The following is a 24708-nucleotide window of genomic DNA, read 5'->3' as shown; positions in this document are numbered from 1 at the left end:
CATTAAAAATCCTACAATGTGATTTTCTGGATTTTTTCTCTCTCATTTTGTCTGTCATAGTTGAAGTGTACCTATGATGAAAATTACAGGCCTCTCTCATCTTTTTAAGTGGTGGCTGCACAATTAGTGGCTGACTAAATACTTCCCCCCCCCCACTTTGTATGGGATCATCAGATCAGTATAGTTTTCTCTTTCACACTGTGGCTTGGTGATTATCGAGGACAGGAGACGGTTGGAAAGATTTGCCAAATACTGTGAGGAACTATTATCATTCGCAATGGATGTTTAAAAAAAACAGACTTTGTTGACTTACTGTGTGAGGTGAAGAAAAAACAACTGAGGAGCTCAGCTTAGTTTAAAAAAAGTAGTTTTTTTTTTAAAATTACCTTTATTTAACTAGGCAAGTCAGTTAAGAACAAATTCTTATTTTCAATGACTGCCTAGGAACAGTGGGTTAACTGCCTTGTTCTGGGGCAGAACAACAGATTTTTACCTTGTCAGCTCAGGGGTTTGATCTTGCAAACACCTGGTTACTAGTCCAACGCTCTAACCACTAGGCTACCTGCCGCTCCGGCAGTGGTGGACGTGGTGAGTTAAGACAATCAGAATTAAGCACTTTCCTACATTTGCAAGGAGCACGCCAGGTACGTCTGTGTGTGTTCAGTCGCGCGTACTCCCTCAACATTATCAGGACCCGAGAAACCTGACACATGTTCATTGATCACTAGACATCAGATTCGACCTGCTTGCTTACAGCTGCACTAGGGTCGGACAGCATTCCTGTGTAGATTAAGACACCGTGGAGCCAGCGCGTAATATGGTTCGGAAACATACCTCAATCCAGGGATGAGAAATGCGTTGTACACCGAATTGTCCCATTATCCCAACTGTTACACCGAGAGGATTGAACGACTATTTGTTTTTCTGGGAAACTGTTCTTTTCATCCTCATGCTAGCTAGCAGTAGCCACAGCAGCCATTATGGAATGGCAAGTCACGTTGAACAACAAAGGAGCTGATTGGCTGACATTCCAAAATGGCTGCGTTGGCTACTGCAAGCTAGCATGAAGACGAAAAGGGCAGTTTTCTGGGAAAACTAGCAATATTTCAATCTTCTAAATGGAGCAGTGTGGATAAAGGTTCAATTTGGAGTACATTGGCATAATGTCATGGAGCAGGCATGTCTAATGCCGGCTCCATGGTGTCTTAATCTAACCATGTTCGGACCCCAGTGCAGCTCAGTGTAAACAAGCGTTAACGGTAAGGGAGGTATCTTCTGGCAAATTGCTCACATGGAGCACTACAAACAAAACACAATGAAACAAATGTACAAAACTCGTAAATTAGGGTTATGAATTAAACCCCAAATTGTTTCTCACAAGTGTCGCAAGTTGTGAATGCTACAAACAACGTTTCCATTCCGAGAAAGAAAACGGGATATTTATGTAAATAATACATGCATTAACAGAAATGCATGTAACCAAATTACGGGAAATAATGGTACATTTATTACTGGTGATATATTGAGAAAAAATAAACAATTAAAGGGCAAACTATTCACACAATTAAACAGTGAATGCGCAATAATTGGTGGGACACAGCTGAGCGCATTCTGGAGAGAGAAGCACCATATCTTCTCCACATACCCCTCCCCTTCTTCTATCTATCTATTTCTCATCTCACCAGAGAAATTATCAGAGCGAGCAAAACAGCGCCCCTCTGTCTTACTATATGTAGCCAATGTATCTGATGCTGTCTGGCCAAAAAGAGTATGACATGCCATACCCATTTGTGACTTGTTTCAGGAACCCAGGGGTATGTCTCGGGTCACTACTTCACAGTAGAGCCATTTGAACAAACATTTTTTTTAAACAAAATGCTTTTTTTTGGGGGGTCAGAAATTACTTCTGGAAAATGTTTATTTTCATGTGCCTTAATAACAAACTTGTATGCCATCTGCAAATACAAATACAATTGTTAAATTACGAGCCGAGTTGGTTTGGCCACAGAAAAAGTCAGCAACCTTCCCACTAGCCATGATTTGCTGAAATAATGAGTGGGCTGGACATGCCGAGAGATGAGTTCAGATTGGTCTGCCATATAGCACACCATATAGTCTTTTTGAGCTGGTAGGTATGTGTAGGTAATCCTGTCTAACATGTTTAAAAATATATATATTGTGTAGAAGAAATTCATAAGTGTTGCTCTCCAATTTCTGGAGGACTGAGTTTTGAAATCAGTGAAATTAGAGTATGATAGCTAAGGAGATGGAGAAAACACCTATTTCCTGATTATATCTTCAAACTCAGGCCAACCATGGCATACGTGTCAGGGAGAAAAGTCCATCCATTATGTATATGCTGATCTAGGATCAGTTATGTAATTTACGGGAAAATATTATTTTGGCAGGGAGCACTCTTACTCTGAGATGCTTTGTGAGTATAAGCCCTACTGGTGACCAGTGATGATCATTGCAATTATCTTCTTTCCTTTATTTGAATTATTTCCTTGTTTTTTCTATACTATTTATACATTTCTTTGGGCATTTTATAAATAAAATGCATTTCTTAAAATGAAAGGGTTATGTGTGATTTGCTTTTGTGAGACAAAGACTAAGTGTGGTTGATGAAAATATAATACTAGTGCACACCGCAGAGTGGTCCATTGAACTCACTAGCATCAGCCACAGCAATGCTAATAGCTAGCCTAGAAGTAGCACACTGCTACACACCGCAAAAGTAGCAGGCCCTCTCAGATCAGCCCAGCAAGAGGAATCTGATTTAAACTGATTTAAACTGTCATCTGTCAGAACAGCACATACGCATGCTGGCCAGCCACAATGTTTTATAAGTCTGAGTTTTTTTAAAGTGTGGTTGCAAGACACTCCCTCCTCATGGCCAGAACTAGTGTTTCTGCTTAACTCTGTTTACCATTTACCACTCAGCATGGGCTGAAACACCACATCAATGCAGCCTTTCTTTTAAGGGCGATATGATCTTTAGAACATATCTGAGTGCTGCCTTTAGACTGATAGGCAGAAGGAATGCTGGTTAGGAGAGGTAACTGGGCCAATACTAAAAAATACAGTCTCCTTGCTCACTGATCTGTAAGTGATTGTAAAAGTGAAGGTACGTTTCCACTGTATTGCTTTCAGTAATCCAACCTGGTCAGATCAGTAATTACCTCAATGAAGGAAAAAAATAAGGATGTATTTTGAATGTATTGAAAAAGGCCATTTGTTTATGGTAGGGCAGCATCATGGCTGGATACGTTTCATTCATAAGCAGTGGATTGGTGGAGAGAAAAAGAGGGGAAAGGAAGGAAGTCACTTACATTTGGCTGTTAGCTTGTACCCTCCCAGGGGTGATGCGTGGCCGTCCACAGCATCGAATCCTGAAGACACCAGAACCACGTCAGGAGAAAACTCATTGGCGATGGGCATCACCACCGTCCTGTGAAGGGAGAGAGAAAAAAAAGGGAGTGGGAAAGAGAGCGAGAATGAGCCCGTTAATGCCACCATCCCCTGTTGTGACTCACCTAAACATACGTATTGAGAGACACCACCTAGAGCAAGGATCATCAACTAGATTCAGCCCCGTGCCAATCTTTTCTTGTGTGGATTGTCAGGAGGCCAGAACATAATTACAAGTCATTTGTAGACTGCAACAGACCGTTTCAAACCTTGCTTACATTTGTATACGATCACATACACTGAGCGTACAAAACATTAAGGACACTTGCTCATTCCATAACATTGACTGACTCTGGTGAATCCAGAGCATTGGGCAAGTAACTGAAAGCTTGCTGGTTCGAATCTTTGAGCCAACAAGGTGAAAAAAAGTATGTTGCTGTGCCCTCGAGCAAGGCACTAATTGTTCCTCTAAGTTGATTGGATAAGAGAGTCTGCTACATTACTTAAATATAGCCAATGAACCACTTACAGTGTAATGTACCTGCTCATTTAGCAGCCACTTTCATCCAAACAGTCAGTGAACAACACATAACAGTACATAACCTCCTATACAGGAATCAAGCCACATATCTGGTTTTGAGAACCACAAGCTCCAAAAAACTGAGCCATAGAAACCCCCCGAACGACACAGTGAGAGAAAGGAAGAACTCAGGTCACACGTCAGGGGAGCAGTACATTTACATTACATTTAAGTCATTTAGCAGACGCTCTTATCCAGAGCGACTTACAAATTGGTGAATTCACCTTCTGACATCCAGTGGAACAGCCACTTTACAATAGTGCATCTAAATCATTTAAGGGGGGGGGTGAGAAGGATTACTTTATCCTATCCTAGGTATTCCTTGAAGAGGTGGGGTTTCAGGTGTCTCCGGAAGGTGGTGATTGACTCCGCTGTCCTGGCGTCGTGAGGGAGTTTGTTCCACCATTGGGGGGCCAGAGCAGCGAACAGTTTTGACTGGGCTGAGCGGGAACTGTACTTCCTCAGTGGTAGGGAGGCGAGCAGGCCAGAGGTGGATGAACGCAGTGCCCTTGTTTGGGTGTACGGCCTGATCAGAGCCTGGAGGTACTGCGGTGCCGTTCCCCTCACAGCTCCAGTAAAAGTGAATAGGAGGAATTGAATACACAATGATACTGTAGTTCTGAGGGGACGACACGTTGTTGGTCTGTGTTTATGGCTCTGTGGGTGTGCGGAGTGAGACCTTAGAATCCACCCTCTCTCCCACAGCTGATGGAAGGAAAATAGATAGATAGTGAATTCAGTGTTTTGGTCGTACTCATCAAGCTTTTCACTGAACCACATGTACACGTGCATTGTGCATGTAATTGCGCTCATAATGCGTTATACACGGGTGACGCATAGAAAGTGATCAATCCTTTCCCCCGTATCACGACTGTTGTTAAACATGCTCTTTCCATGTGTAGAAATACAATTTGGTTAAGGCAAATTTCTCTTTTGTGCTGTGGTTGTATAGCTGAAACAGCGTCGCATAGCTGTTCCTTTTACAGATAGGCTGTCAATATTGTGTAGGTGAAGTTGCAAAAGGAATCTGCCTGTGATGTGTCAGTGTTGTGAAGTTGTCTGCGACAGTGACAGCATTGTGTAGACGTTTGTAATCATACTGTTTATTCGCTGTGGGACATCTGATTGACAGCATGAATAGCTCTTCCAGTGTAGCTGTACACTGCCTGCTTTTTGGGGCCGGCAGTATTTGGGTAGGCAGGGTTTTGGTGTGACTGAGAGGTGGCTCAGGGCCGTGTTGTAGTAACCCTCTACTTTGCTGACCTCAAGAACATGGCGCTTGTCTCCTGGCTGCGGGCGTGGCGGGTGAGCGGGTAGCATGCCCAAAGCTCCTGAGCCCGCTTTCCTTCCATTCCGCTATCGCCGCCACAATTATAGGCCTCCACTGAGCAAACCACGCCCCCCCCCCCCACACACACACACACACACACAGCTGTCTGCAGTGGCGGCCTTCACCCAAGAGGGAGAGGAGGTATTTTTAGGAGGCTCCGTACCTCAGACAGCTGAGATACACAGAGGAGAGTGTGCGTCACTGACTGTGTCAGCATGCCTCTGGCACTTGGGTGAAGAGAATGAGTAAGAGCTCCTGAGGGCGCAGCGGTCTAAGGCACTGCATCTCAGACCCTGGTTCGATTCCAGGCTGTATCACAAATATCTGTGATTGGGAGTCCCATAGTGCAGAGCACAATTGGCCCAGCATCGTCTGGCTTAGGTTTTGGCCGGGGTAGGCCATCATTATAGATAAGAATTTGTTCTTAACTGACTTGCCTAGTTAAATAAAGGTCAAATAAATAAAAAGTGACAGAGTGAGGAGGTGAAGGATATAATGAATGAGACCAAATGAGAGGATGAGTAGAGAATGGAAGCATACCTTGGTGGTAGAAATACATCTAAAGAGATGCAACGAGAAAGCAGTACTGTTATGTAAGTATTTGTTCAGCTGCTTTAAAGCGCACACACACACACACACACACACACACACACACACACACACACACACACACACACACACACACACACACACACACACACACACACACACACACACACACGTCAAGCCTCAATCAAAAACTGCACGCATCATCAACCCCCCCACAACCCCTCTCTAAAACAGACGACAACCTTGGGAAAGCCACAGTGATCCATTAGAGAGCCAGTGTGAGTGGAAACAAGTTTTTTTTTTATAGGCCTGCTATGGAGTGAATCAGTGGATATCTATGTGGTAGATGAAAAAGGCTTGGTTAATAAGGCTAGCGGATAACGAGTTTTAACAAGATTTACGACGCCGTCTTAGCTACGGGACATCCTGGGTTTGTAGGGTGGGATCCAAAAACCTTCCTGCCTCCATCAGCTAGTTCCTGCCTGTAAAGTGTCGTCGCTGAGGTGTGCTTCGATGTCGAGGGAAAATTTATACTGTTCTGCTCTGCCATGGCACACAGTCGCACCGAATGTGTTTGTTCAGATTAAAGGCGCAATATGTAGCTTTGTGTGCCTTTTAACCAAATTCACATAAAAATGTGAGGTACTGTATACATCCGTTCTTCTCATTGAAAGTCAGATAAGTGGTAGATCCGTTCTATTTCTACATTTTGTTTTTGCGTCTTTTTACCTTCAGTTTAGATGGTACAATGATTTTCTATACTTTACATTGCTTGTTTTGTAGCAAACTGAAATTAGGGGAACATTTCAGAATTTTGGCAACTAGGTAATGCAGAGTGATTTCTACACATTTAATTTAACTAGGCAAGTCAGTTAAGAACAAATTCTTATTTTCAATGATGGCCTAGGAACAGTGGGTTAACTGCCTGTTCAGGGACAGAATGACAGATTTGTACCTTGTCAGCTCGGGGATTTGAACTTGCAACCTTTCGGTGTCAGCTCGGGGATTTGAACTTGCAACCTTTCGGTTACTAGTCTAACGCTCTAACCACTAGGCTACCCTGCTACCCCATTGTGCCTTTAAATAAAAATAAAGTTGAATAAAAAGTGCTTACAACATGTTTCTGTATTACCTGTTGGACATTTAGTTCCTCAATGCATGGACCTTGGTTGGATTGTGTGCATGTGTGTCTTTGTATTGCTGTGAGAGAGTGTGTGTGTATCCCGACACTGTGGGGGAGCATGCTTGGGAGGACCTGCTAAACCTCAGGGTTGAACACCTCTTTCTCCTGAGACAGTCAGGCCTAACATAAATCCCCCTGACCCACTATAATATCCTCATCACACACCAACACACACACCCAGACTCTCTCTCTCTCACACAAACACACGTATAGGTGCCACGTAGACACACCCACCCGCACATTGACTCGCTACCAGTACCCCCTGTATATAGCCTCGCAATTGTTATGTAAATTCCTTGTGTTACTTTTTGATTTAATAGATTTTTTATAAATATTTTATTAACTCTATTGCATGGTTGGTTAAGGGCTTGTAGTAAGCCTTTCACGGTAAGGTCTACACCTGCCGTATTCGCCGCATGTGACAAATACAATTTGATTTCATTTGTAATTCATCCTCTCTAGCATTTCTGTGAAGATAACACCGCCACCTCTATGACTACTCAATGCGCTCGACCTATAAAGCTCCCCGAACCCACCGAAACCCCGAAGATCAGTTCCGCAGGTGGTCGCCCAACACGTCAACTTTCCCATAGAGGTGGCTCTGGAGTCTGCTATTCCTTCTCCTCTGATCTTTACTGGGGCATTCCTGTAGCTATTGGATTTGAAAAGACGAGATGAGCCACGTCTCTCTCTCTCTCTCTTTCATCTGCACTGTTTTCTTTACCTTTTTCCCAGTGAGGTTGTGTGCTTAGAGTTTGGGAGAGAATAGACTAGACGGAGGTGGGAGATTTGGTCAGAGTGCTGCCGTAGATTAACACTTTTTGGGGGATTGAGTCTTTGTGTAGGGTACTTTGTTCACAAATAGTTCACCCAAGTTCTCAAAATGGCATCCATTCTCTCATTGCGCTGAGTGATAAGATATGCAGACGCACTAACACTCAAACACGAGCGAGCGCACACATACCTCTTTCAGAATGGAGGCAGCTTTTCCCTCAGTGGCATTGACAAGAAACAGGGAAACCTCCCTCTCTAGGAATACTCTCCATCTTCCACTCCTCCTTTTCATCCCCTGTGTGTGTGTGTTTTCATGTGGACTGCTCAACAGCAAATGAGGAGGAAGAGGATATAGCATGACTGGACACACATGACTTCAGTTTACAATCGCTAATTAGCAATACCTCATGTACAGATTCCCCCTGCGATGGACTGAGACCGATTGCGGGAGCCTAGAAGTAGAACCGTCAACTGCCAGGCACCCGAAAAGAGATCCATCCTCACTGTCCGGCCTAATCCACCCAGGAGGGGCACGCCAAGACCGGCTAGGGTAGTAAAATAGACCCCCCCCCGGATACAATACCTCCCAAACCTACTAACCAACAAAGGGTTAACGCTAGCCATGCCTACATGTTAGGCTCAAAGGCTTTTCCGACCGTTCACAAAAAAGCATGGGAGAGCAGGCAAAGAGACAGGGTAGAAAACACATACACAGACAGACACACACACACTTCAAAGCCTTGTCATCTGGCGTTGCGGAGAGCTGGTTTGAATTAAGCTCAATTCTCCTCTCTGTTTCCAAGTTCATGGTGAGAGAGGGAGCGAGAGGGAGAAAGAGACGGTGCTTCTGGTTTTCATTAGGGACCATTTTCTTATCTTTTTTTCTCTCTTTCTGGAGTCTGGCTTGATCCCCTGCAAATGCAACGTGGCACTGGCTGTGAAGGAATTAGAAGATGACGCCCGCGAGGCAGGCATCCTCTTACACAGAGAGAGAGAGAGAGAGAGAGAGAGAGAACAAGAGAGAGAAGAAAGGAGAGAATATGCTGCTTACAAAACAAGAGACAAAATAAGGAGTGAGATGGGGAGGATGTGTGCGTGTGTGTGTGTATGGTTTGTGTGTGTGTGTGCATGTGTGAGAGAGAGTAAGTGTGTATGTGTCTGTGTGTGCCTGTGCTTGAGAGAGAGAGAGAGAGAGAGAGAAAGACAGAAAGAGACAGAGGGAGAGCGGATATATGGACTGTTGGGCTATGCTGGCCTTATTCCTCTGGGTTCTGTTAATCAGAGAGGCCGAGGAGAGACTCTCACTTCCGCACTGTGGAATTGAAAAGCGCCAGGGGCCAGCTGAGTGACATAAGGGGAAGACCCACGTATGCCTTCTCTTAGTTCAATTCAAGAATATTTATTGACATGGAATGTGTAAGAATTGACATTGCCAAAGAAAACATATCAAATCAATTGCCCTCTCTCCCCATCTACTTGTGTAGATCTCATGGGTTTGGATAGGTGTAAGCAATATGGTGGAATTTCCACCTAGCCTGTCAGAGGTTGAGGTGAAGCTAGGAAGTAAAGTTAAGGTTGTATCAATCACTTACAGTATCTCATAAAGGTCATGAACTTTACTCGCTGTCAGCCTGTCAGGTCATTGCTCGAGGACTATATAACCGAATCAACTTTTAGAATATCTGCCGTGGCTGAAAATCTACCTTTTCAAATTACGTTTTTTGTTGTTGTGGGGAAGGGGAATTAACAAAGAGGCAACTCAAATTAACTCTAAAGGCTTTTATTAGACTACATTTAAAAGCAGTGAGAAAAAAAAATCATGCTGCGAGAGGTATCAGATCCTGACAAATAGGTTCCGGAATGAAACAGTCCAAAACTGAGAGGTGCCGGATCCTGTTCCAGCAGGATCAAATTAACCATTGGATATATTGCTATAGAGAAAAACAGCCAATGGATGCCAAGATACATGAGGCATGACAACAGCGTGAGGAGCGACAAAATACGGTTTTCTGGCCTGAACTACTACAGTGTCACAGAGTATCAACAAACAAGCTGTCTAACCCTTTCCAAACAGTTGGTCTTGCAGTTCTATCACTTGCAGCATCAACATTAGGGGGCAGGATGGTTACTAACAATTCATTGTCAGAATCTTAAGAAGTTTCCAAATGTAGCTTCCAAAAGATCCACTTTACACTGAGCCATCACGGGTAGGACGGAAGACATTTTGGCACCAGTACGCTGTAGTTTCCCAATTCCTTGACCAGAAAGACTGGTGTTGGGTGACACTGGCTTCTATACATTTAAGGGGGAGCTACTCTTCTTGCTTGGTTGAGAAACAACAACAAAGGATAGATTTGAGCAACGCATAACATTTTGCCTTGCTTTAAATGGCTCTACAACAACAAAAGAGACACTATCTGAAGATGGGCTACAGGTGATGCAGACGGTAGGGACACAGCGCTTGAGGGTTTTTCACGTGTTGCATATACTGTCTAATAAATGTCGTAGGTACATATGCACCCTAATATGTATCATGTTCCACATCTCAAATGCTATGTAAATCCATATGGCATATATGATATTGTGGCTTGTACAGCACGTGCTCCATCTGCCTTGGATGTGAGAGGGCCAGTTTGGGGTTAGGTGAGGAGCAGGGTTACCGTTGGAAGTCGGAAGTTTACATACACTTAGGTCTCAGTCATTAAAACTAGTTTTTAAACCACTCCACAAATTTCTTGTTAACAAACTCTTGTTTTGGTAAGTTGGTTAGGACATCTACTTTGTGTATGACACAAGTAATTGTTCCAATAATTGTTTGCAGGCAGATTATTTCAGTTATAATTCACTGTTTCAGTGGGTCACAATTCCAGTGGGTCAGAAGTTTACATACACTAAGTTGACTGTTCCTTTAAACAGCTTGGAAAATTCCAGGAAATTATGTCATGGCTTTAGAATCTTCTGATAGGCTAATTGACATCATTTGAGTCATTTGAGTTTCAGTGTACCTGTGGATGTATTTCAAGGTCTACCTTCAAACTCAGTGCCTCTTTGCTTGACATCATGGGAAAAGCGAAAGAAATCAGCTAAGACCTCAGAAAAAAATTTGTAGACCTCCACAAGTCTGGTTCATCCTTGGGAGCAATTCCCAAATTCCTGAAGGTACCACATTCATCTGTACAAACAATAGTACGCAAGTATAAACACCATGGGACCACGTAGCCGTCATACCGCTCAGGAAGGAGACGCGTTCTGTCTCCTAGAGATGAACGTACTTTGGTGCGAAAAGTGCAATTCAATCACAGAACAACAGCAAAGGACCTTGTGAAGATGCTGGAGGAAACAGGTACAAAAGTATCTATATCCACAGTAAAATGAGTCCTATATCGACATAACCTGAAAGGCTGCTCAGCAAGGAAGCTCCAAAACTGCCATAAAAAAGCCAGACTAAAGTATGCAACTGCACATGGGGACAAAGATTGTAGTTTTGAACTGTTTGGCCATGTTGACCATCGTTATGTTTGAAGGAAAAAGGGGGAGGCTTGCAAGCCGAAGAACACCATCCCAACCGTGAAGCACAGGGGTGGAAGCATCATGTTGTGGGGGTGCTTTCCTGCAAGAGGGACTGGTGCACTTCACAAAATAGATGGCATCATGAGGGAATAAAATGATGTGGATATATTGAAGCAACATCTCAAGACATCAGTCAGGAATTTAAAGCATGGTTGCAAATGGGTCTTCCAAATGATCAATTACCCAAAGCATACAAGTTGTGGCAAAATGGCTTAAGGACAACGAAGTCAAGGTATTGGAGTGGCCATCACAAAGCCCGGACCTTAATCCCATAGAACATTTGTGGGAAGAACTGAAAAAGCGTTTGCGAGCAAGGAGGCCTGCAAATCTGACTCAGTTGCATCAGCTCTGTCAGGAGGAATGGGCCAAAATTCACCCAACTTATTGTGGGAAGCTTGTGGAAGGCTACCCGAAACGTTTCACCCAAGTTCAACAATTTAAAGGGAATGCTACCAAATACTAATTAAGCGTATGTAAACTTCTGACCCCCTGGGAATGTGATGAAAGAAATAAATCATTCTCTCTACTACTATTCTGACATTTCACGTTCTTAAAATAAAGTGGTGATCCTAACTGACCTAAGACAGTGAATTTTTACTAGGATTAAATGTCAGGAATTGTGAAAAACGGATGTATTAAATGTATTTGGCTAAAGTGTATGTAAACTTCCGACTTCAACTGTATGTGGAGATTGAGATCTGGGGTACATTAGGGGGGCACGGTATCCTGGTTATCATAGCATAGTGTGCAGCCAGCCATTGAGTGAGTGAGTGAGTGAGTGAGTGAGTGAGTGAGTGAGAGTGAGAGAGGCTTGATGTGTGTCTACTGGTACCGGCAGCTCAGACAGCTCATCTTCAAAGTGGGGCATCGCGAATTGCCCTCTGCCCTGCATCCCACCATATGTCTGTGTTTGTGAGTGTATGCATCCATTCATTGGTGGGTGGGTGAGTGTGTGTATGCACACATTGGTGCCTGTGAACATGCGTGCATGAGTTTCGAGTGGTGTTTGTGTTTTCTTGTGTGTTTGTGTTGTGTGTCTATATGTGCTTGCTCGCATTATGTGTGTGTACAGTGCGAGTGTGTAGGTGGGTTATAAATAGCCCCAGACAGCGGACCTAATGGAGTTCAGCCATGGCATCAGCCTGCTTGGCAGATAAAAGAGCCTTGCCTCGGCCGTGCACTACAACACATCATACTTCATGTTTCATGGCCTCTCAGCCATATAGAACCCACTTACTGTTATTTTTGGACTGGAGCTTTTCACACAGTCATGGTGAACCATGTCCTTTTTCCCCCAGATGAAATTCTCTCAGTACTTCTGCTCTGGATGAGATGTAACGTTGATGTAGTGTATCATGTGAATAGATATTACTCTAAAATAGACAATGTGTGGACAATATGTACACTTTTGGGACTATTTATTTGGTTCCATTGTACAGGGCAAATTAATCAAGTGCACCTGAAGCGTATGGAATTATTTGACATATGTATTTGACCGAGGTTTGACTCCAAATTATGTTAACGTGGTTGTATTTGTGAACATCACTTGTATTTTTGGCAGGGATATTTGACATAATTTGCCCAATCCGTTTTCGTAGTCCTTTTGTTTTTGTTTTCTTCTCTCTAAAAAAAGTCTACTGTTGTCCTGAGTCTGTGATCAACCATTTCTATGTACTACGTTCCAATCCTAACTACTAACAATAGCTTACTGTATCAGTCACTTTGGCTTAAGTTGAAAGCTGTGGACATAGACAACACAGGGTATTAATTTAGATCAAAGGCAAGAAGGCAGTGAGTGATATCGGAGTGAATTATCCCTTTCATGTGCCTCTGTAGACTTGCGGCCTGACAGTAGGGTGTACAGTGGGGTCCAAAATGATTGACACCCTTGATAAAGATGAGCAATAATGACTGTATAAAATAAATAATTCAAATACTGTGCTATATTGCATACTCCAAAAAAGTGGGAAATTATATTATAATAATATAAATGCTCAGAGAAATATATTTTGCTTAACAAGTATATATATATATAGATATATTTGTTTTCTCCAAAAAGGTATGAGTCAAAATTATGATAATAGTAGTCAAAAGTTTAGTAAGTAGTCAAAAGTTTAGTATTTGGTCCCATATTCCTAGTAAATTGGATTATAAATAAAAATAGAATATGTTTCTAAACACTTCTACATTAATGCAGATGCTACCATGATTACAGATAATCCTGAATAAATCGTGAATAATGATGAGTGAGAAAGTCACAGAGGGTCAAAGATCATACCACCAAGACATGCTAACCTCTCACCATTACCAATAACAGGGGAGGCTAGCATGTCTTGGGGGTATGATCTTTGACCTTCAGTGACTTTCACACTCATCAATATCTCATACTCTCAATATATCTCAGTATTTGAATGATTTAATTTATACACTCATTATTGCGCCTCTTTATCAAAAGTGTCAATTATTTTGAATCCCACTGTATATGGTTCCAGAGGTGGGAACTGTCAGGACAGACAGACCACTGGGACATTCAGCCTGTTGAAATACAACCCTCTCCTCAACCGAGTGCTCCCTAAGCACTCCACACTCCAACAGCCAACCCCCACCGCTGCAAATTCCCAACTAAACAGGCCCCTCATTTTCTCGCTTTTTCACTCTTCGGTTTTCATGCGCTGGTGTTCCCAGCTTAAGAAAACATCACCATACTCTGTGGTAGCTAGTCTGTGTTTGTGCGTTACCTGAAGGCAGCCAGGTACTCTGCGTCTCCCATGGGTGGTTCTAGCCCCCCAGTGAAAGCCATGTTCACATTGAAGCCCATGCCTGCCCCAGTGCCCACCTACAACACACACAACACAACATAGGTTAGTCACGCATACAACAGGCAAAATTACACACACCATACACCATAACATCTGAACATTGATTGACCATTCCTCTGTAGAGGGACCATATCGAAGCCCTTTCTAGTAATATATGTAGTATCTCTAGGAAAAGACTGCTGGGATTCCTGCTATTTACCTGTCAAAGCTCAGATTACAGCTGCCAGGCAAGAGCACACACTATTATATGCACGCACACACACAAGTACACGCAACACACACTTTTACATTAAGTCTGAGCAGTTTACAAACAACCTCAATAATCTGAACGAAGTGGAGGTTGGCCTCATCATTAAAAAACATGTATCAGGAAATGCTACAATAGGATTACTGTCAATATTGTAGTAATTATTAGGGGAGAGCCAACAACAGTTGAGTTTTCTTTATGTTGCCAATTTGACTGTGAATAACAGGAACATTTCCAAAAATCTATTTTCTGGTCATTATTGGTTATTGAGCCAGGGATGGCAGAAATTATAGTGCCCGGTGTTTGACTGAATGGTGAAACACGGCCACCATTTAATTTGATGATCAGTGTTCAACTTAGTGAGTGGTTACCAATCGGCAAAATTGCTATAACTTTCAAAAAATTCCAAGGTTCCCCCTCCTGATTCCGGGAAGATCCTGGAATCAGGAGGGAATAAGTCAGAAATCCTCCAACCAGAAATTCAGGAAAACCTGGGGATTTGGGGAAAGTGACAAGAACCCTACGCTTCAGTACATCGTTTTTCATTAGCAAGAGGAAAGCATTGGTGTGGGAAAAAATTCTGGCAAAATGTGTAGAATTACAGGGAATTAGCTTTAAAACTGCAACTGTTCTCTCAGTCCCATGACAAAATGTGTAGAATTGCAGGAAACTAGCTTTTGAACTGTAAAATGGTGTCAACGCCATTGCAAAATGTGTTGAAATACTGGAAATGTGCTTTCAAACTGCTCCCAAGGATGAACCAGACTTGTGGAGGTCTCTTTGCTCCATGGCAAAATGTGTAGTATTGCAGGAAATTTGTTTTAAAACTATAAAATGTTCTCTTAGCCCCATGGAAAAATGGGTTGAATAGCAGGACATTTTGCTTTGAAACTGCAATTTGTCTCTCAGCCCCATGACAAAACATTCAGAATTGCAGAAAACCAGCTTTGAAACTGCAATTTGTCTCTCACCCCCCCCCCCTGCTGCTGAAAAAAATCATGAGGGAAACACCACACACACACACACTCCGCCACTCACCTCATCAGGCGCTCCACTGCCGGGGAAGAAGTTGCCATCATCGTAGCGATGGAGTGACAGATAGAGAATGTTGGGGTCGCTGTAGAATGCTTGTTGCGTGCCATTTCCATGGTGAACATCCTGACAGACATGGAGAGTGGCGGGCTATGGTTACTTCCTGACTAACAACCGATTTAGGAACAGGTCTCCACATTCAAATCCTATCCATAAGCATTGTGCGCTAAACAACATCAACCTTGAGTCAGTCGTCAGATGGGCAAAGAAGACTAATAGCAAGTGGAAACCAGAAAAAAATGTTCTCCATTGTCATGCTTAGCCACTATCTAACATCCTACAACCTTTGTGACTAGTTCCGAGGGTTATTTTAAGAGTCTGTTTTACAAATCCCATTGCTGGGTGACAATATCTATTACTTTCCATTTAATTTCAGTAGACCTACCTACATAGTCAAACATAAAAAAGTGACTTAAGCTTCTATATCGAGGCATGATCTGACACATGAAAACTTTTAAAGAAGGTTATTTTTAAACTAAGTGCCTATTTCTTGACGGGACTGCATCAGAAGTTTCTATAGAGATATTTTCTAATTCAAAAGGCCTTTAAGATGTAAAAAAAGCTCCTCTTTCAGTATCTGACCAACAGTTGAAGTCGGAAGTTTACATACACCCTGTCTTAGGTCAGTTAGGATCATCAGTTAGGATCACCACTTTATTTTAAGAATGTGAAATGTCAGAATAATAGTAGAGAGAATGATTTATTTCAGCTTTTATTTATTTCATCACATTTCCAGTGGGTCAGAAGTTTACATACGCTTAATTAGTATTTGGTAGCATTGCCTTTAAATTGTTTAACTTGGGTGAAACGTTTCGGGTAGCCTTCCACAAGCTTCCCACAATAAGTTGCATGAATTTTGGCCCATTCCTCCTGACAGAGCGAGTGTAACTGAGTCAGGTTTGTAGGCCTCCTTGCACACTTTTTCAGTTCTGCCCAAAAATGTTCAATAGGATTGAGGTCAGGGTTTTGTGATGGCCACTCCAATACATTAACTTTGTTGTCCTTATGCCATTTTGCCACAACTGTGGATGTATGCTTGGGGTCATTGTGCATTTGCTAGACCCATTTGCGACCAAGCTTTAACTTCCTGACTGATGTCTTGAGATGTTTCTTCAATATATCCACAGTTTCTATCCTCATGAAGCCATCTATTTTGTGAAGTGCACCAGTCCCTCCTGCAGCAAAGCACCCCCACAACATGATGCTGCCACCCCCGTGCTTCATGGTTGGGATGGTGTTCTTCGGCTTGCAAGCCTCCCCCTTTTTCCTCCAAACATAACGATGGTCATCAAGGCCAAACATTTTTGTTTCATCAGACCAGAGGACATTTCCCCAAAAAGTAAGATCTTTGTCCCCATCTGCAGTTGCAAACCTTAGTCTGGCTTATTTATGGTGGTTTTGGAGCAGTGGCTTCTTCCTTGCTGAGCAGCCTTTCAGGTTATGTCGACATAGGACTTGTTTTACTGTGGTTATAGATACTTTTGTACCAGTTTCCTCCAGCATCTTCACAAGGTCCTTTGCTGTTGTTTGGTAATGATTTGCACTTTTCGCACCAAAGTAAGTTCATCTCTAGGAGACAGAACGCGTCTCCTTCCTGAGCGGTATGACGGCTGCGTGGTCCCATGGTGTTTATACTTGCTTACTATTGTTTGTATAGATGTACGTGGTACCTTCAGGCATTTGGAAATTGCTCCCAAGGATGAACCAGACTTGTGGAGGTCTACAATTCTTTCTGATTTCTTTTGATTTTCCCATGATGTCAAGCAAAGAGGCACTGAGTTTGAAGGAAGGCCTTGAAATACATCCACAGGTACACCTCCAATTCACTCAAATGATGTCAATTAGCCTATCAGAAGATTCTAAAGCCATGACATAATTTTCTGGAATTTTCCAAGCTGTTTAAAGGCACAGTCAACTTAGTGTATGTAAACTTCTGACCCACTGGAATTGTGATGCAGTGAATTATAAGTGAAATAATCTGTCTGGAAACAATTGTTGGAAAAATGACTTGTGTCATGCACAAAGTAGATGTCCGAACCATCTTGCCAAAACTATAGTTTGTTAACAAGAAATTTGCGGAGTGGTTGAAAAATGAGTTTTAATGAATCCAACCTAAGTGTATGCAAACTTCCGACATCAACTGTACATACCCTAGCTTGACAGTCTTTGTAAGCAGCGTTTTTTGACACAAATGTGTGTCATACTGATAAATGACATGACGCAGAGTGTACAGCGCTCTTTGGTACCAAGATTATTATGACATCTGTTTCACAGATTCTAACGCCAGACATACAGTGCCTTGCGAAAGTATTCGGCCCCCTTGAACTTTGCGACCTTTTGCCACATTTCAGGCTTCAAACATAAAGATATAAAACTGTATATTTTTGTGAAGAATTAACAACAAGTGGGACACAATCATGAAGTGGAACGACATTTATTGGATATTTCAAACTTTTTTAACAAATCAAAAACTGAAAAATTGGGCGTGCAAAATTATTCAGCCCCCCTTAAGTTAATACTTTGTAGTGCCACCTTTTGAGATGACAGCTGTAAGTCGCTTGGGGTATGTCTCTATCAGTTTTGCACATCGAGAGACTGAAATTTTTTCCCATTCCTCCTTGCAAAACAGCTCGAGCTCAGTGAGGTTGGATGGAGAGCATTTGTGAACAGCAGTTTTCAGTTCTTTCCACAGATTCTCGATTGGATTCAGGTCTGGACTTTGACTTGGCCATTCTAACACCTGGATATGTTTATTTTTGAACCATTCCATTGTAGATTTTGCTTTATGTTTTGTCTTGTTGGAAGACAAATCTCCGTCCCAGTCTCAGGTCTTTTGCAGACTCCATCAGGTTTTCTTCCAGAATGGTCCTGTATTTGGCTCCATCTATCTTCCCATCAATTTTAACCATCTTCCCTGTCCCTGCTGAAGAAAAGCAGGCCCAAACCATGATGCTGCCACCACCATGTTTGACAGTGGGGATGGTGTGGTCAGGGTGATGTGCTGTGTTGCTTTTACGCCAAACATAACGTTTTGCATTGTTGCCAAAAAGTTCAATTTTGGTTTCATCTGATCAGAGCACCTTCTTCCACATGTTTGGTGTGTCTCCCAGGTGGCTTGTGGCAAACTTTAAACGACACTTTTTATGGATATCTTTAAGAAATGGCTTTCTGCTTGCCACTCTTCCATAAAGGCCAGATTTGTGCAATATACGACTGATTGTTGTCCTATGGACAGAGTCTCCCACCTCAGCTGTAGATCTCTGCAGTTCATCCAGAGTGATCATGGGCCTCTTGGCTGCATCTCTGATCAGTCTTCTCCTTGTATGAGCTGAAAGTTTAGAGGGACGGCTAGGTCTTGGTAGATTTGCAGTGGTCTGATACTCCTTCCATTTCAATATTATCGCTTGCACAGTGCTCCTTGGGATGTTTAAAGCTTGGGAAATCTTTTTGTATCCAAATCCGGCTTTAAACTTCTTCACAACAGTATCTCGGACCTGCCTGGTGTGTTCCTTGTTCTTCATGATGCTCTCTGCGCTTTTAACGGACCTCTGAGACTATCACAGTGCAGGTGCATTTATACGGAGACTTGATTACACACAGGTGGATTGTATTTATCATCATTAGTCATTTAGGTCAACATTGGATCATTCAGAGATCCTCACTGAACTTCTGGAGAGAGTTTGCTGCACTGAAAGTAAAGGGGCTGAATAATTTTGCACGCCCAATTTTTCAGTTTGTGATTTGTTAAAAAAGTTTTAAATATCCAATAAATGTCGTTCCACTTCATGATTGTGTCCCACTTGTTGTTGATTCTTCACAAAAAAATACAGTTTTATATCTTTATGTTTGAAGCCTGAAATGTGGCAAAAGGTCGCAAGGTTCAAGGGGGCCGAATACTTTCGCAAGGCACTGTATGTCTCATATCATGTTATACAGACAGGTACTGTATGTTGCCACTGAATAACTTGGTCTGTGAAAGAATTATATTAAACTTGCTGGGCTGACCCCGTTTAGTCGACTGGTTGATTGGTTGGTTGTTAGGCTGTTGGTGGACCAAGATTTTTTTTACTTGAGCGGTAGCAAATATACACTGCTCAAAAAAATAAAGGGAACACTGAAACAACACAATGTAACTCCAAGTCAATCACACTTCTGTGAAATCAAACTGTCCACTTAGGAAGCAACACTGATTGACAATACATTTCACACGCTGTTGTGCAAATGGAATAGACAACAGGTGGAAATTATAGGCATTTAGCAAGACACCCTCAATAAAGGAATGGTTCTGCAGGTGAAAAGCACAGACCACTTCTCAGTTCCTATGCTTCCTGGCTGATGTTTTGGTCACTTTTGAATGCTGGTGGTGCTTTCACTCTAGTGGTAGCATGAGACAGAGTCCACAACCCACACAAGTGGCTCAGGTAGTGCAGCTCATCCAGGATGGCACATCATTGCGAGATGTGGCAAGAAGGTTTGCTGTGTGTGTCAGCGTAGTGTCCAGAGCATGGAGGCGCTACCAGGAGACAGGCCAGTACATCAGGAAATGTGGAGGAGGCCGTAGGAGGGCAACAACCCAGCAGCAGGACCGCTACCTACGCCTTTGTGCAAGGAGGAGCACTGCCAGAGCCCTGCAAAATGACCTCCAGCAGGCCACAAGTGCATGTGTCTGCTCAAACGGTCAGAAACAGACTCCATGAGGGTGATATGAGGAATTTGCCAGAGAACACCAAGATTGGCAAATTCGCAACTGGCGCCCTGTGCCCTTCACAGATGAAAGCAGGTTCACACTGAGCACATGTGACAGACCCCTTGTGAGACCATATGCTGGTGTGGTTGGCCCTGGGTTCCTCCTAATGCAAGACAATGCTAGTCCTCATGTGGCTGGAGTGTGTCAGCAGTTCCTGCAAGAGGAAGGCATTGATGCTATGGACTGGCCCGCCCGTTCCTCAGACCTGAATCCAATTGAGCACATCTGGGACATCATGTCTCGCTCCATCCACCAACAGACTGCACCACAGACTGTCCAGGAGTTGGCGGATGCTTTAGTCCAGGTCTGGGAGGAGATCCCTCAGGAGACCATCCGCCACCTCATCAGGAGCATGCCCAGGCATTGTAGTGTAGGGAGGTCATACAGGCACGTGGAGGCCACACACACTACTGAGCCTCATTTTGACTTGTTTTCAGGACATTACATCAAAGTTGGATCAGCCTGTAGTGTGGTTTTCCACTTTAATTTTGAGTGTGACTCCAAATCCAGACCTCCATGGGTTGATAAATTTGATTTCCATTGATAATTTTTGTGTGATTTTGTTGTCAGCACATTCAACTATGGAAAGAAAAAAGTATTTAATAAGAATATTTCATTCATTCAGATCTAGGATGTGTTATTTTAGTGTTCCCTTTATTTTTTGAGCAGTGTATATACACTATACTGTATATAAGTATGTGGACACCCATTCAAATGAGTGTATTCGGCTATTTCAGTCACACCCGTTGCTGACAGGTGCATAAAATCAAGCACAGTCATGCAATCTCCATAGACCAACATTGACAGTAGAATAGCCTTACTAAAGAGCTCAGTGACTTTCAACGTGGCACCGTCATAGGATGCCACCTTTCCAACAAGTCAGTTGGTCAAATTTCTGCCCTGTTAGAGCTGCCCCATTCAACGGTAAGTGTTGTTACTCTGACGTGGAAACGGCTCAGCCGCGAAGTGGTAGGCCACACAACCCCAGAGAACGGGACCGCTGAGTGCTGAAGTGTGTAAAAAACAAAAACACATCAATCCCTGGTTGCAACACTCGCTACCGAGTTCCAAACTGCCTCTGGAAGCAACGTCAGCACAAGAACTGTTCGTCGGGAGCTTCATGAAATGGGTTTCCATGGCCGAGCAGCCGCACATAAGCCCAAGATCACCATGTGCAATGCCAAGCGTCGGCTGGAGTGGTGTAAAGCTCGCTACCATTGAACTCTGGAGCAGTGGAAACATGTTTACTGGAGTGATTAATCATGCTTCACTATCTGGCAGTCAGACGAACGAATCTGTGTTTGGCAGGTGTCAGGAGAATGCTACACGCCCCAATGCAATGTGCCATCTGTAAAGTTTGGTGGAGGAGGAATAATGGTCTGGGACTGTTTTTCAGGGTTCGGGCTAGGTCCCTTAGTTCCAGTGAAGGGAAATCTTAACGCTACAGCATACACTGACATTCTAGACATTTATGTGCTTCCATCAAACACCTTTGGGATGAATTGGAACGCAGACTGCAAGCCAGGCCTAATCGCCCAACATCAGTGTCCGACCTCACAAATGTTCTTGTGGCTGAATGGAAGCAAGTCCCTGCAGTAATGTTCCAACATCTATTGGAAAGCCTTCCCAGAAGAGTGGATGCTGTTATAGCAGGGGGGACCAGCCCATGATTTTGGAATGAGGTGTTCAACGAGCAGGTGTCCACATACTTTTCGTCATGTACTGCTCCCTCTTGAGTCATTTGTGTGTCTTAATTAATGCATCACAGTGTGCTTAAAGCATAAGACAAGCTCAGTAGCCTATATATATTTGTTTTTATTAACACATAGGGTGTGTCTATATAGGGAAAAATACACGTTTAAAAATGTGCTTAAAAGGTGGCTCTCGGTTCGACAAAGATGTTTTTTTTTTGTCGGGGACATGCCCAACGCAGTACATGAACAAATGTTAATAAAGATAGGTCACATTATTTTATATAATAATATATGCCATTTAGCAGACAATTTTATGCAGAGGGACTTAAAGACATTTTATGCATGGGTGGCATCAGCGGGAAACGAACCCACTACCCCCTTGCAAGCGCCATTCTCTAATGACTGAGCCCCACCTTATTCTGTGTGAAAAGAAGGGAGGTCCAAGGTGAACTTACCCAATCCACAATCAAGATCTTACTGACACTGAGCCTCTGCTGCAGAAGTTTAGCTGCGATGGCCACGGAGTTGAAGTAACAGAATCCCCTGTGTGATGGAGTGATGAGAGAGAGGGGGGGGGGGTGATAGAGAGAAAGAAAGAATATACATAGAGTCCAATAGGTATTGTGATTAGGGTTCTAATAATTCGATTTTGCTTGAAATCTCATACCGTTTCCATAACAATAAGAACTGATCCAATGAGAAGAAAGAAACATAAATGACGTGGGACTTACATAGGTGTGCTCTCCTCCGCGTGGTGTCCAGGGGGCCGGACTACAGCAAAGCCGTTCTGCCAATCAGAGAAGAGGGAGCCATGTTACCCATAAGGCCTTGGGTAACATGGCTCCCTCTCACAGACTAACAGACACTTGTACTGCAATAGCACAGATAAACACATAACCCCATAAATACCTACTCACACACACACACACACACACACACACACACACACACACACACACACACACACACACACACACACACACACACACACACACACACACACACACTAACACACTAACACACTAACACACACACACACATTCCAGTTTCTCCATGCAGTATTCAGTTCTCTGCCTCTATGACCCTAAATCCCCTTGTGGCTCACACTTAATTGCTTTGCCATTGACAAGGAGGAGGGTCAGACACTGCCGATGACACACACACGCGAAAATGTTTATTCTATTCTACTGAGCCATTTACTTTATGTTCATATTCTGATCTTGTATTATTTCTTATTGTTGAGAAGGAACCTACAAGAAAGCATTTAGTGGGACAGTGCATACCATGTGTATTCTGTACTTATGACTAATAAATCTTGAAACATGCGCGCGCGCACACACACACACACACACACACACACACACACACACACACACACACACACACACACACACACACACACACACACACACACGCACACACACACACAAAAGGTATGGTTGACAGCTGAGAGCAGCAGTGCAAGGCGTGGATGTTGTGTTAATGTAGGGACTTGTGGGACTCCCGCTGCTCCTGCGCCGACTGTTTACGGTCCTGGTGTAATATGGGGACATATGGGGACTGGTAGGGACGCCCAGTGTTTTCGGGGCCCTGACTGTGGTATGTGTACGTGGTGAGGTGACCTGTGTCCCTGTAGTCCAGTCTAATGATGTTGAGGCAGCTGCTGTGGATTACTCTCCACCTCGCCTGGCCGCAGAGGATATTATTCTAGCAGAGGGACAGAAGGAACTCAGATTCCCTCTGACGATAGGGACCCGCTTTCAACGAGCTGTGTGTGTGCGAGAGAGAGCGAGTGTGGGTGATTTAAAGAGATTAATGGGATTCCATTGAGTTCTATTTTAGAAACATTGATGATGCAGATGCAAGGCTCACTTGAACAGGCATGGGGGGGGGTGGCAGGTGATGTTAGAGTCTGGTTTCCCTCCCTGCGGTTACGTGTGTGTGCGCGTGTGTGCTAAGATGGGGTTAAGGGGCAAGGTCACTTCCTGTGATCTCTAACCCTTATGTAGAGCGCAGTCATTTTTTCATGAATAATTTCAGGTCATTATTCTTAGAAAGAGAGCCATGCCCTCCATAAATCAATCAAGATGAATGGATGAACAAACGAGTCCATGAATGAATAAACCAAGTCAATAAATCTCAGTAACAACAACCAGTGCTGTTCACTAAATGGCTTACATATTCATCAACAGATACACTCCAAACAACAACCTTCAAATAACAATAGATCACATCCATTTTACGGTATGCACTAACTGCCTCCCCTAACCAATGCTTCGAATTCCACTGGAACAAGAAGGAGAGTGAACGTGCTAGTTGAAGCCCTAAGTCCTAGCTGAAACTCTCTGCGAGCGTTAGCAATTTAGCATCCTATGCCAACGGCTGAGAGAGGGATTATCATAAGTCTCCGTTACCTTACCCAGCTCTGCAGGTGGCTGTGGTGGGCAGGCTGATAAAGCCGGGGTGTTAGCGGGGACTATTAGAGTTAGCCAATTAGCGATGCCCGCGTACTAGACCGCCCCGCGGAGTTCAAACAACAGTCGGCCCTGCCAGGAGAAGCCACAGACACAGGAAAGCAGGCGGGCAGGAAGGGAGGAGTGTCTGTCTGAAAAGTGCTAATGAGAGCTGTAGGGAAGGGGGCGGGGGGCATTCCTACCGAGTCTGGAGGTGTTAAGAGAGAGCATGGCTAACAAGGCTAAATTAATGAAGCAA

At 43.4% G+C, this 24708-nt stretch overlaps 1 protein-coding gene across 7 annotated transcripts in view; it reads right to left on the bottom strand.

Moving 5' to 3' along the window:
- hdac4 (histone deacetylase 4) overlaps positions 1-24708 on the bottom strand; it is a 246272-nt gene that overhangs the window by 20779 nt on the left and 200785 nt on the right. For all 7 annotated transcript variants that reach the window (XM_064975777.1, XM_064975780.1, XM_064975779.1 and 4 more), the window contains 5 exons: positions 22728-22783; positions 22452-22539; positions 15502-15621; positions 14136-14233; positions 3333-3451 (listed from right to left, as the gene is read on the bottom strand). In XM_064975777.1, the coding sequence (XP_064831849.1) occupies positions 3333-3451; positions 14136-14233; positions 15502-15621; positions 22452-22539; positions 22728-22783 (481 nt within the window). The remainder of the gene's footprint in view (positions 1-3332; positions 3452-14135; positions 14234-15501; positions 15622-22451; positions 22540-22727; positions 22784-24708) is intronic.

Source organism: Oncorhynchus masou, chromosome 10 (genome assembly GCF_036934945.1).
Source record: "Oncorhynchus masou masou isolate Uvic2021 chromosome 10, UVic_Omas_1.1, whole genome shotgun sequence".
Taxonomy (NCBI): domain Eukaryota; kingdom Metazoa; phylum Chordata; class Actinopteri; order Salmoniformes; family Salmonidae; genus Oncorhynchus; species Oncorhynchus masou.
Note: the sequence above shows the minus strand (reverse complement) of the source record. Positions and strands in the feature narration are given on the sequence as shown.